Consider the following 14,121-nt stretch of genomic DNA (forward strand, 5'->3'; position numbering starts at 1 on the left):
TTTGAGCCACAATGTTGCTCGTGTCTCAGAAGGACAGAAAACAGATACTGGGAAGTGGAATCACTGGATGTAGTCCTTGCGCCTCAATCAGATATTGATTGTATTCTGGTTATTATCAACAGGGCCCGTTTCAGGCATAAGCGACATATGAGACTTAGCAATAGCAATGGGGAAGGTGCTTTTTTTAGTCATTTTCACGCAGAAATCATATTAACATGGCATAAGTCATTACCAAATGTGCGTAAAACTTAACTTCAGAACACACAGGAGAGCCATTAAAATGTTTTGCTGTGAGGTGGAGCCCCCTGCCCCCCCCCCCCCCCCCAACTAAATCTTGCTTAGGGCTCCCAAGAGGCTTTTCCACATGGCTGATAATATGGAAATCATTTATCTTGTGTTTAATAACAGAAAACACTTTACATCCTGTTCTACATATGTGTTTTGTCACGGCAACACCAGTACATGACGGCAAAAAAACATTTGAAACTATTAAAACAAATTATCTGAGTGTGTGACTAATTATGCCAGCTAATTAAAGGCCCACTTATTGCTGGTCTCCTATGACAAATGGGGCAGGGCTGACCTGGAAGACTCACCCTCCTTCATTTACAGTACCATTTACAGTACAGACACCTGCCTTCATTTACAGTACAATTTACAGTCCAGTACAGACACCTGCCTTCATTTACAATATAATTTACAGTACAGACACCTGCCTTCATTTACAATATAATTTACAGTACAGACACCTGCCTTCATTTACAATATAATTTACAGTACAGACACCTGCCTTCATTTACAATATAATTTACAGTACAGACATCTGCCTTCATTTACAATATAATTTACAGTACAGACACCTGCCTTCATTTACAATATAATTTACAGTACAGACACCTGCCTTCATTTATAGTACCATTTACAGTACAGACACCTGCCTTCATTTACAGTACAATTTACAGTCCAGTATAGACACCTGCCTTCATTTACAGTACGATTTACAATACAGACACCTGCCTTCATTTACAGTACCATTTACAATACAGACACCTGCCTTCATTTACAATATAATTTACAGTACAGACACCTGCCTTCATTTATAGTACCATTTACAGTACAGACACCTGCCTTCATTTACAATATAATTTACAGTACAGACACCTGCCTTCATTTATAGTACCATTTACAGTACAGACACCTGCCTTCATTTGGTAGAGCATGGCGCTTGTAACGCCAGGGTAGTGGGTTCAATCCCCGGGACCACCCATACGTAGAATGTATGCACACATGACTGTAAGTCGCTTTGGATAAAAGCGTCTGCTAAATGGCATATATTATTATTATATTATTATATTATTTACAATATAATTTACAGTACAGACACCTGCCTTCATTTATAGTACCATTTACAATACAGACACCTGCCTTCATTTACAATATAATTTACAGTACAGACACCTGCCTTCATTTATAGTACCATTTACAGTACAGACACCTGCCTTCATTTACAATATAATTTACAGTACAGACACCTGCCTTCATTTATAGTACCATTTACAGTACAGACACCTGCCTTCATTTACAGTACAATTTACAGTCCAGTACAGACACCTGCCTTCATTTACAGTACAGACACCTTCCTTCATTTACAGTACAGACACCTGCCTTCATTTACAGTACAATTTACAGTCCAGTACAGACACCCGCCTTCATTTGCAGTACCATTTACAGTACAGACACCTGCCTTCATTTACAGTACAGACACCTGCCTTCATTTACAGTACAATTTACAGTCCAGTACAGACACCTGCCTTCATTTACAGTACCATTTACAGTACAGACACCCGCCTTCATTTGCAGTACCATTTACAGTACAGACACCTGCCTTCATTTACAGTACCATTTACAGTACAGACACCTGCCTTCATTTACAATATAATTTACAGTACAGACACGTGCCTTCATTTACAATATAATTACCAGTACAGACACCTGCCTTCATTTACAGTACCATTTACAGTACAGACACCTGCCTTCATTTACAGTACAGACACCTGCCTTCATTTACAGTACAATTTACAGTCCAGTACAGACACCTGCCTTCATTTACAGTACCATTTACAGTACAGACACCTGCCTTCATTTACAGTACAGACACCTGCCTTCATTTACAGTACAATTTACAGTCCAGTACAGACACCTGCCTTAATTTACAGTACCATTTACAGTACAGACACCCGCCTTCATTTGCAGTACCATTTACAGTACAGACACCTGCCTTCATTTACAGTACCATTTACAGTACAGACACCTGCCTTCGTTTACAGTACAATTTACAGTACAGTACAGACACCTGCCTTAATTTACAATATAATTTACAGTACAGACACCTGCCTTCATTTAGAGTACCATTTACAGTACCATTTACAGTACAGACAACTGCCTTCATTTACAGTACCATTTACAATACAGACACCGCCTTCATCTACAGTACCATTTACAATACAGACACCGCCTTCATTTACAGTACCATTTACAGTACAATTTACAGTCCAGTACAGACACCTGCCTTCATTTGCAGTACCATTTACAATGCAGACACCGCCTTCATCTACAGTACCATTTACAAAACAGACACCGCCTTCATTTACAGTACCATTTACAGTACAATTTACAGTCCAGTACAGACACCTGCCTTAATTTGCAATATAATTTACAGTACAGACACCTGCCTTCATTTACAGTACAATTTACAGTACAGGCACCTGCCTTCATTTACAGTACCATTTACAGTACAGACACCTGCCTTCATTTACAGTACCATTTACAGTACAGACACCTGCCTTCATTTACAGTACAATTTACAGTCCAGTACAGACACCTGCCTTCATTTACAGTACCATTTACAGTACAGACAACTGCCTTCATTTACAGTACCATTTACAATACAGACACCGCCTTCATCTACAGTACCATTTATAATACAGACACCGCCTTCATTTACAGTACCATTTACAGTACAATTTACAGTCCAGTACAGACACCTGCCTTCATTTGCAGTACCATTTACAATACAGACACCGCCTTCATCTACAGTACCATTTACAATACAGACACCTGACTTCATTTACAGTGCCATGCCGCGCCCCACCCTGCCATGCCCTTCCCTACCCCGCCCCCCGCTCTGCCACACCCCACCCCACCCTGCCCCGCCCTGCCCTGCCAAACCCCACCCCACCCTGCCCTGCCCCATCCCGCCCTGCCCCATTTTTCCCTCATCAAGCTACACGTCATAATGACAAAGCAAAATCAGTTTTTTAGAAATGTTTTCTAATGTATAAAAAATAAAACACTGAAATATCACATTTACATAAGTATTAAGACCCTTCAGTCAGTACAAGGTCGAAGCACCTTTGGCAGGAATTACAACCTCGAGTCTTCTTGGGTATGACGGTACAATCTTAGTACACTTGTATTCGGGGAGTTTCTCCAATTTTTCTCACCAGATCCTCTCAAGCTCTGTCAGGTTTGGATGGGGAGTGTTGTTGCACAGCTATGTTCAGGTCTCTCCAGAGATGTTCGATCGGGTTCAGTCTGGGCTCTGGCTCGGCCATTCAAGGACATTCAGAGACTTGTCCAGAGGCCCCTCCTGCATTGTCTTGGCTGTGTGCTTAGGGTCACAGTCCTGTTGGAAGGTGAACCTTCGCCCCAGTCTGTCCTGAGCACTCTGTAGCAGGATTTCATCAAGGATCTCTCTGTACCTTGCTTCGTTCATCTTTCCCTCGATCCTGACTAGTCTCCCAATCCCTGACGCTGAAAAACATTGCCACACCATGCTCCACCATAGGGATAGTGCCAGGTTTCCTCCAGACATGATGCTTGTCATTCAGGCCAAAGATTTTCAATCTTGGTTTCATCAGACCAGAGAATCTTGCTTCTCATGGTCTGAGAGTCTGTTAGGTTCCTTTTGTCAAACTCCAAGCGGGCTGTCATGTGCTTTTTACTGAGGAGTGGCTTCCGTCTGGCCACTCTACCATAATGGCCTGATTGGTGGAGTCCGGCAGAGATGGTTGTCTTTCTGGAAAGGTTCTCCCATCTCCACAGAGGAACTCTGAAGCTCTGTCAGCGTGACCATCGGGTTCTTGGTCACCTCCCTGACCAAGGTCCTTCTCCCCCATTTGCTCAGTTTGGCCGAGCGGCCAGCTCAAGGAAGAGTCTTGGTGGTTCCAAACTCCTTCCATTTAAGAATGACGGAGGCCACTGTGTACTTGGTGACCTTTAATGCTGCAGACCTTTTTGTTACCCTTCCCTAGATCTGTGCCTCAACACATTCCTGTCTTGGAGCTCTATTGCTCAATTCCTTCAACCTCATGGCTTGATTTTTTTCTCTGACATGCACAGTCAACTAGAGAGGTGTGTGCCTTTGCAAATGATGTCCAATCAATTGAATTTACCAAATGTAGATTCCAAACAAGTTGTAGTAACATCTCAAGGATGATCAATGGAAACAGGATGCACCTGAGCTCCATTTCGAGTCGCATTTCGAGTCGCATAGAAAAGGGTCTGAATACTTATGTAAATAAGGTATTTTATTTAAAAAATTTAATACATTTGCAAAAAATGTCATTATGGGGTATTGTGTGCAGATTTATGAGAAAATGTATTTATTTTTTGTTATACATTTTTTACAAATTTAAATTACCCCCTTTCCTTCCCAATTTCGTGGTATCCAATTGGTAGTTACAGTCTTGTTTCATCGCTGCAACTCCCGTACGGACTCGTGAAATACAAAGGTCGAGAGCCGGGCGTCCCCCGAAACACAAACCAACCAAGCCACACTGCTTCTTGACACCACGCCCACCTAACCCGGAAGCCAGTCACACCAATGTGTCGGAAGAAACACCGTACGGCGACCGATTCTGGACTCGAACTGCTGCTAACCTTGTGCAACAGCAAGCCTTTTCTTTTTGGTCAGAAATTGCAAGAATATGGAGAGTTGTGAAGTTGTGAAAACTGAAAACTGTAACGTAACAGAGTGTAGAAAAACAACAAATGCTAAAAAGTTAACATTTGAAACAGTGGCTAGGTAAACAAAACCAAAGTATAGCTTGCTGTCATAACTTGTCCATAGACTGCTGAAAGGGTGAGCAAACCTAAATGTAATTTTGTAACTTTAACAATGAGTGTGGGGGGATAAAATAAAAATCCCCTAATAGCAGGAACAGCACCATTTAGTGGTCAGAACTTGGTAATATCAGGGTGTAGGATGGGACATAAATATAACAACTTCAATTAGTAATTTCTCTGAACTGGGGGAAAAAAACATCACCAAATTCAGATTTATTTACATAGGATGAAGAAATAATACTCCAAGCCGCAGTTCTATACTACTTGTCAGACACAGAGAACTGATACTGTACACTCATTGGTAGGATTAGCGTGTGGTGTGGGGGTCCGTGGGAGTCTTTTGACCATTCTTTGGAATCCTAATGTCTAATTCATTGTTAGAATTTTTTGGTGTCCAGATTAGATGTTATGTACTATATTGATTGAATATTATTATTGAATATTATTGAATTTGGGTGTAATCAATTAGCTTTATTTCTCAGAGATCGATTCTTTTTTCAATAAAATAATTCTGCAGGAATGCTAATCTTATCTGTTTCGAAGTACAGAAACGATGTCAGAACAATCTGAGAGGGTGGGTGTCCTGGCTTGAGGAAATAACATGGACCCGAGAGTGAAGGAGAGAGCACAAGCAAGCAAGAGAGAGAGAAAGCTAGGGAAGGAGAAAAAGAACGAGAAAGAAAGGGTACGGATGGAAGAAGCAAAGGAGAGTGGGACAGCAAAAGGAGAACAAGAAAGGGAGATGGAGGGAGAAAGTGAGACAGAAAGGAGAGAGAGAAAAAGGACAGAGGAGACAGGAAACATGGAACAGAGACAGACATAGAGGACAGAAGAGACAGGAAACATGGAACAGAGACAGACATAGAGGACAGAAGAGACAGGAAACATGGAACAGAGACAGAGATAGACAGAGGACAGAAGAGACAGGAAACATGGAACAGAGACAGACATAGAGGACAGAAGAGACAGGAAACATGGAACAGAGAGAGACAGAGGACAGAAGAGACAGGAAACATGGAACAGAGACAGACATTGAGGAGAGGGGAAAACAGAAAGAGAAAGGGAGGAAAGCACACAGAGAGACAGAGAGAGAGGTAGACAGATAGGTAGACAGAGAGATGTATTTTTGAGCAAGGTAGACAGATATAGAGATGTCTGTATCAGCCAGGTAGACAGATAGAGAGATGTATGTGTCGCCCAGGTAGACAGATAGAGAAATGTATCTGTCAGCCAGGTAGACAGATAGAGAGATGTATCTGTCAGCCAGGTAGACAGATAGAGAGATGTATCTGTCAGCCAGGTAGACAGATAGAGAGATGTATCTGTCAGCCAGGTAGACAGATAGAGAGATGTATGTGTCGGCCAGGTTGAGATATAAATATGTACACTGCATGGCCAAAAGTATGTGGATACCTGCTCATTGAATATCTCATTCCAAAACCATGGGCATTCATATGGAGTTGGTCCCCCCCCCCCCCTTTGCTGCTATAACAGCCTCCACTCTTCTGGTAAGGCTTTCCACTAGATGTTGGAACATTGCTGCTGGGACTTGCTTCCATTCAGCCACAAGAGCATTAGTGAATGGTGAACTTGTGCAAATGGCTGCTCTTGTGCTGACGTTACTTCCAGAGGCAGTTTGGACCTCGGTAGTGAATGTTGCAACCGAGGACAGACCATTTTTACATGGTCCCGTTCTGTGACCTTGTGTGGCCTACCACTTTGCGGCCTGAGCCATTTCTGGCCCTAGATGTTCCCACTTCACAATAACAGCACTTACAGTTGACCGGGGCAGCTCGAGCAGGGCAGCAATTTGACAAACTGACTTGTTGGAAAGGTGGCTTTCTATGACAGTGACACATTGAAAGGCACTGAGCTCTTCAGTACTGGCTATTCTACTGCCGATGTTTGTCTATGGAGATTGCGTGGCTGTGTGCTTGATTATATACACCTATCAGCAACGGGTGTGGCTGAAATACCTGAATCCACTCATTTGAAGGGGTGTGCATATACTTTTGGCCATGTCATGTATTTGTCAGCCAGGTAGACAGACAGATGTATTTCTTACCTGGCATCAGCCTCACTGTAGTACTCTCTGGCTACGATGTCCTCAAACAACTCCCCTCCAGTCACCCTGCAAACCAATCAGAGATGAGCTCATTAGCCAATCAGAGAGCTCAGTCGGGGGGGAACCTCTCGCTCTGGCTCGCTTCACCAGGACCCCCGTCAACCCTCCTCTCTCTCACTCTCTCTCTCTCTCTGTATCTCTCTCATCCCCCCGTCCCAGCCGTTATAAACTAAAGCTAGTATGGCTAACGGGCTGAACCTCGGGTAAAGGGAGAACAGTGGTGTGTATTGAATGAGAGGATCGAGGGAAGAAAGAGGTTTAAAGAGGTGGAGGAGATGAATAACTTACAAGTCAAAGAGGAGGTAGTGGAATCCTTCCTCTGATATACTGTCATGTAGACGGACTGAAAGAGAGAGAGAGAGCCAGAGAGAGCGAGAGAGAGAGAGCGAGCGAGAACGAGAGCGAGAGAGAGCGAGAGTGAGAGAGAAGCGATGGGAGGTCAAATCCAATCTCTACACATTCACATTTAGTAATTTACTGTAGCAGACATTCTTTTTCAGTGTCAATCGGTGCATTCAACTAAAGTAGCTAAAACAACCACATATCATGATCAATGCAAGGAAAAACATTTAAAAAAATAGACGCTCTGATATCAAACACATCATGGCATTTAAATTAAAGTGAACACGTGTATAAGGGAAGTAGTTTGGGGGTGGGGTGCTGCAGAAAATATATATCGTCCTCTAACACAGGACTAGTAAAGACCCAGTACTTCTGTGATTTTTGAAAAACTAAATATATTTGAGAACTTGAGTCCAGCATTTGTAACTTGAGTCTGATAATTATCTGTACAAAACACTTAATCTGATAATACTTGTGTAATATAAAAATACTTGCTTGATGTATGTTTCTTTAAATACTTTGCAAATGCAACTTATTTCTATGTGAAAACTGAAACGATCTATTCAGTCCTTTTCCATGTTAGTAAACACTCTTATCCAGAGCAACTTACAGTAGTGAGTGTATACATTTACACACTTTTCCCAGATGGGAATCGAACCCACAACCCTGGCATGCTCTACCAACTGAGCCACATCATCACATCACATAACCACAAACCACTTGATGTCTCAATGTACTCCGTTAATGTCTTGTATTGTTTTATCTCCATGGTGATAGAAAGTCTACAGGTACTAACCTAGATGACCAGCCTATGTACAACACAGTAATATACATTTACATTAAGTGGTTTGTAAGGATGGTAAATGAATACTGCACAAAAAGTGGTTCTTTTCCATTTTATTTTATCAAGAAAAATATTTGATTTGATGTGGATGTGTTGTGTCCTTGCCCATAACTTCGCAGCTTTTGATGTAAATGTTTAAAAACAGGGTTTTGTTCTTTTCTGGATTCCATTAGAATGACATCACAGAGAAAGGGACAGGGTTTTGTTCTTTCTGGATTCCATTAGAATGGCATCACAGAGAAAGGGACAGGGTTCTGTTCTATCTGGATTCCATTAGAATGACATCACAGAGAAAGGGACAGGGTTCTGTTCTATCTGGATTCCATTAGAATGACATCACAGAGAAAGGGACAGGGTTGTGTTCTTTTCTGGATTCCATTAGAATGACATCACAGAGAAAGGGACAGGGTTCTGTTCTATCTGGATTCCATTAGAATGACATCACAGAGAAAGCGACAGGGTTGTGTTCTATCTGGATTCCATGAGAATGACATCACAGAGAAAGGGACAGGGATTTGTTATTTCTAGATTCCATTAGAATGACATCACAGTGAAAGGGGCAGGGTTTTGTTATTTCTAGATTCCATTAGAATAACATCACAGAGAAAGGGACAGGGAAACAACTCTTACAATTCCAACTATGGAATCTTGCAAGATACTGTTCTTAATTGTACAACTATCTTTATTGACAAAGCAGAGATGCTGAAAAAAGAATGTGGGTCGCGCTACAGATGTGGGTTCACTAACACCAGTAAAGGTCAAAGTGCAGATTTAATAGGGGCTGTTGCTGCATCCTCAGCAAATCAAATCCAAATCTCATTCATTGGGCACATACACATGGTTCGCAGATGTTATTGGTCACATTCACATGGTTAGCAGATGTTATTGGTCACATACACATGGTTAGCAGATGTTATTGGTCACATACACATGGTTAGCAGATGTTAATGGTCACATACACATGGTTAGCAGATGTTAATGGTCACATACACATGGTTAGCAGATGTTGATGCAAGTGTCGCGAAATGCTTGTGCTTCTAGTTCCGACAGTGCAGTAATATCTAACAAGTAATATAACCTAAGGATTCCACAACAACTACATTAAACACACAAGTGTAAAGGAATGAATATGAATATGTACATAAAAATATATGAATGAGTGATGCCCGAACGGCATAGGCAAGATGCAGTAGATGGTACAGAGTACAGTATATATGAGATGAGTAATGTAGGGTATGAAAACATTATATAAAGTGGCATTGTTTAAAGTGGCTAGTGATACATTACATCAAGATGGCAAGATGCAGTAGATGGTTTGGAGTACAGCATACACATATGAGATGAGTAATGTAGGGTAAGTAAACATTATATAATATAAAGTGGCTAGTGATAAATTGAATAAATGAATTTATCCATTATTAAAGTGGCTGGAGTTGAGTCGGTATGTTGTCAGCAGCCACTCAATGTTAGTGATGGCTGTTTAACAGTCTGATGGCCTTCAGATAGAAGTTGTTTTTCAGTCTCTCGGTCTCTGCTTTGATGCACCTGTACTGACCTCGCCTTCTGGATGATAGCGGGGTGAACAGGCAGTGGCTCGGGTGGTTGTTGTCCTTGATAATCTTTTTGGTCTTCCTGTGACATCGGGTGGTGTAGGTGTCCTGGAGGGCAGGTAGTTTCCACCCTCTTCACTACTGTCCCGTCGATGTGGATAGGGGAGTGCTCCCTCTGCTGTTTCCTGAAGTCCACGATCATCTCCTTTGTTGTGTTGACGTTGAGTGTGAGGTTATTTTCCTGACACCACACTCCGAGGGGCCTCACCTCCTCCCTGTAGGCCGTCTCGTCGTTGTTGGTAATCAAGCCTGCCACTGTAGTGTCGTCTGCAAACTTGATGATTGAGTTGGAGGCGTGTATGACCACGCAGTCGTGGGTGAACAGGGAGTACAGGAGAGGGCTGAGAACACAGCCTTGTGGGGACCCAGTGTTGAGGATCAGCGGGGTGGAGATGTTGTTCCCTACCCTCACCACCTGGGGGCGGCCCGTCAGGAAGTCCAGTACCCAGGGTCTCAAGCTTAATGACGAGTTTGGAGGGTACTATGGTTAAATGCTGAGCTGTAATCGATGAACAGCATTCTTACATAGGTATTCCTCCTGTCCAGATGGGATAGGGCAGTGTGCAGTGTGATGGCGATTGCGTCATCTGTGGACCTATTGGGGTGGTAAGCAAATTGGAGTGGGTCTAGGGTGTCAGGTAGGGTGGAGGTGATATGGTACTTGACTAGTCTCTCAAAGCACTTCATGATGACAGAAGTGAGTGCTACAGGGTGGTAGTCATTTAGCTCAGTTACCTTAGCTTTTTTGGGAACAGGAACAATGGTGGCCCTCTTGAAGCATGTGGGGACAACAGACTGGGATAAGGATTGATTGAATATGTCTGTAAACACACCAGCCAGCTGATCTGCACATGCTCTGAGGACGCGGCCAGGGATGCCGTCTGGGCCTGCAGCCTTGCGAGGGTTAACACGTTTAAATGTTTTACTCATGTTGGCTGCAGTGACGGAGAGCCCGCAGGTTTTGGTATCGGGCTGTGTCAATGGCACTGTATTGTCCTCAAAGCGGGCAAAGAAGTTGTTTAGTCTGTCTGGGAGCAAGGCATCGTGATCTGCGACGGGGCTGGTTTTTCTTTTGTAGTCCGTGATTGACTGTAGACCCTGCCACATACCTCTTGTGTCTGAGCCGTTGAATTGCGACTTTGTCTCTGTACTGAAGCTTAGCTTGTTTGATTGCCTTCCAGAGGGAATAGCTACACTGTTTGTATTCGGTCATGTTTCCGGTCACCTTGCCCTGATTTAAAGCAGTGGTTCGCATGTTCAGTTTTGTGTGAATGCTGCCATCAATCACGGTTTCTGGTTGGGGAATGTTTTAATAGATGCTGTGGGTACAACATCACCGATGCACTTGTTAATAAACTCGCTCACCGAATCAGTGTATTCGTCAATGTTGTTGTTCGCCGCAATGTGGAACAGATCCCAGTCCATGTGATCGAAAGCACTCTTGACGCGTTGAATCCGATTGGTCGGACCAACGTTGAACAGACCTGAGCACGGGTGCTTCCCGTTTTAGTTTCTGTCTATAGGCTGGGAGCAACAAAATGGAGTCATGGTCAGCTTTTCCAAAGGGAGAGCGGGGGAGGGTCTTATATGCATCGCGGAAGTTAGAATAACAGTGGTCTAGGGTTTTACCAGCCCTGGTAGCACAATCAATTTGCTGATCGAATTTGGGGAGCCTTGTTTTCAGATTAGCACCGCTACGTCCCGCGTCTATGAATAAGGCTCAGAGAAACAGAGGAAGAGGAGAGCTTCTTTGACACTAGATCTGATGGACGGACAAGAGCTGTATGTTCTGGTGATAACAACAGATAAAAAGAGCTGTATGTTCTGGTGATAACAAGGGATAGATAATAATAAAATGAACAAGCAACAAGAAGAAGTGGGAACAATCAGGTAGTGTGAATACTGGACAATCATTAGGGGGCAAAAACTCCACGCCATGCATAGAAACATTAACAAGCATGACAACGGAAGGATACATCTAAACGCACCGAGGCCAGACCCTGGATACTGAGCACGATACACAATGTGGAATAGTCAAACAAGACAGAGATATCAAAACTTGGTGCTGCCTTATAGATTGAAGATTGAAGCTGCAGACTTTATGGTGCAGCACATAGATTTCAATCGATATATTGATACAGATGTGGGATCTTAATTTGAGCCAGTTTGCTACAGCAGAATATAATCCTGCAGCAGCAGGAAAAGTGAATTATTATGTGGATTATAATTAATGAAAAACGTTGTGGTGGTCGATACATTTTTCGATAGTGCAAAAAAAAAAGAACATTTTTAAAACTCAAATACACTACAAGTTTGCATTTCCTGCTGTGCCAGAAAAGTCTCAGCAACAAAAGCGTGATCAAATTAAGATCCTACATCTGTATATATTAGATAGAAGATTGACAAGGCAGACTTAAGGTTATAATGCAGCATAGGCAGGTGTCATTGAGGCATAGGCAGGTGTCATTGAGGCATAGGCAGGTGTCATTGAGGCATAGGCAGGTGTCATTGCGTTTGTGCGTTGTTTAGTTCAGAAAGACTCACCGATGTTGGAGTGCTTGAGCAGGCGACAGATACGGGCCTCTCTCTCTAATTTCTGGTGGTCTGAGGAGGTAGAGAGACAGATGGAGAGATATTAGAGTTAGAGAGACAGATGGAGAGATATTAGTGTTAGAGAGACAGATATTAGAGGTAGAGAGACAGATGGAGAGATATTAGAGGTAGAGAGACACATTGAGAGATATTAGAGGTAGAGAGACACATTGAGAGATAGTAGAGGTAGAGACAGATGGAGAGATATTAGATATAGAGAGACAGATGGAGAGATATTAGAGGTAGAGCGACAGATGGAGAGATATTAGTGGTAGAGAGACAGATGGAGAGATATTAGAGGTAGAGAGACAGATGGAGAGATATTAGAGGTAGAGAGACAGATGGAGAGATATTAGTGGTAGAGATACAGATGGAGAGATATTAGAGGTAGAGAGACAGAAGGAGAGATATTAGAGGTAGAGAGACAGATATTAGTGGTAGAGAGACACATTGAGAGATATTAGAGGTAGAGAGACACATTGAGAGATATTAGAGGTAGAGAGACAGATGGAGAGATATTAGAGGTAGAGAGACAGATGGAGAGATATTAGAGGTAGAGAGACAGATGGAGAGATATTAGTGGTAGAGAGACAGATGGAGAGATATTAGTGGTAGAGAGACAGATGGAGAGATATTAGTGGTAGAGAGACAGATGGAGAGATATTAGTGGTAGAGAGACAGATGGAGAGATATTAGAGGTAGAGAGACAGAAGGAGAGATATTAGAGGTAGAGAGACAGATATTAGTGGTAGAGAGACAGAAGGAGAGATATTAGAGGTAGAGAGACAGATGGAGAGATATTAGTGGTAGAGAGACAGATGGAGAGATATTAGAGGTAGAGAGACAGAAGGAGAGATATTAGAGGTAGAGAGACAGATATTAGTGGTAGAGAGACAGAAGGAGAGATATTAGAGGTAGAGAGACAGAAGGAGAGATATTAGAGGTAGAGAGACAGATATTAGTGGTAGAGAGACAGAAGGAGAGATATTAGAGGTAGAGAGACAGATATTAGTGGTAGAGAGACACATTGAGAGATATTAGAGGTAGAGAGACACATTGAGAGATATTAGAGGTAGAGAGACACATTGAGAGATATTAGAGGTAGAGAGACAGAAGGAGAGATATTAGTGGTAGAGAGACAGATGGAGAGATATTAGAGGTAGAGAGACAGATGGAGAGATATTAGAGGTAGAGAGACAGAAGGAGAGATATTAGTGGTAGAGAGACAGATGGAGAGATATTAGAGGTAGAGAGACAGAAGGAGAGATATTAGAGGTAGAGAGACAGATATTAGTGGTAGAGAGACAGAAGGAGAGATATTAGAGGTAGAGAGACAGATATTAGTGGTAGAGAGACACATTGAGAGATATTAGATGTAGAGAGACAGATGGAGAGATATTAGAGGTAGAGAGACAGATGGAGAGATATTAGAGGTAGAGAGACAGATGGAGAGATATTAGTGGTAGAGAGACAGAAGGAGA

At 42.5% G+C, this 14,121-nt stretch overlaps 1 protein-coding gene across 18 annotated transcripts in view; it reads right to left on the reverse strand.

Annotated features, from left to right (window-relative positions):
- The window catches only part of LOC124036602 (calcium/calmodulin-dependent protein kinase type II subunit beta-like), a 160,499-nt gene that overhangs the window by 102,089 nt on the left and 44,289 nt on the right, over window positions 1–14,121 (reverse strand). For all 18 annotated transcript variants that reach the window (XM_046351378.1, XM_046351379.1, XM_046351380.1 and 15 more), the window contains exons 3-5: window positions 12,593–12,652; window positions 7,541–7,595; window positions 7,193–7,258 (exon numbers count right to left, since the gene is read on the reverse strand). In XM_046351378.1, the coding sequence (XP_046207334.1) occupies window positions 7,193–7,258; window positions 7,541–7,595; window positions 12,593–12,652 (181 nt within the window). The remainder of the gene's footprint in view (window positions 1–7,192; window positions 7,259–7,540; window positions 7,596–12,592; window positions 12,653–14,121) is intronic.

The sequence above is a fragment of the Oncorhynchus gorbuscha genome, linkage group LG05, assembly GCF_021184085.1.
Source record: "Oncorhynchus gorbuscha isolate QuinsamMale2020 ecotype Even-year linkage group LG05, OgorEven_v1.0, whole genome shotgun sequence".
In the NCBI taxonomy this organism is placed as follows: domain Eukaryota; kingdom Metazoa; phylum Chordata; class Actinopteri; order Salmoniformes; family Salmonidae; genus Oncorhynchus; species Oncorhynchus gorbuscha.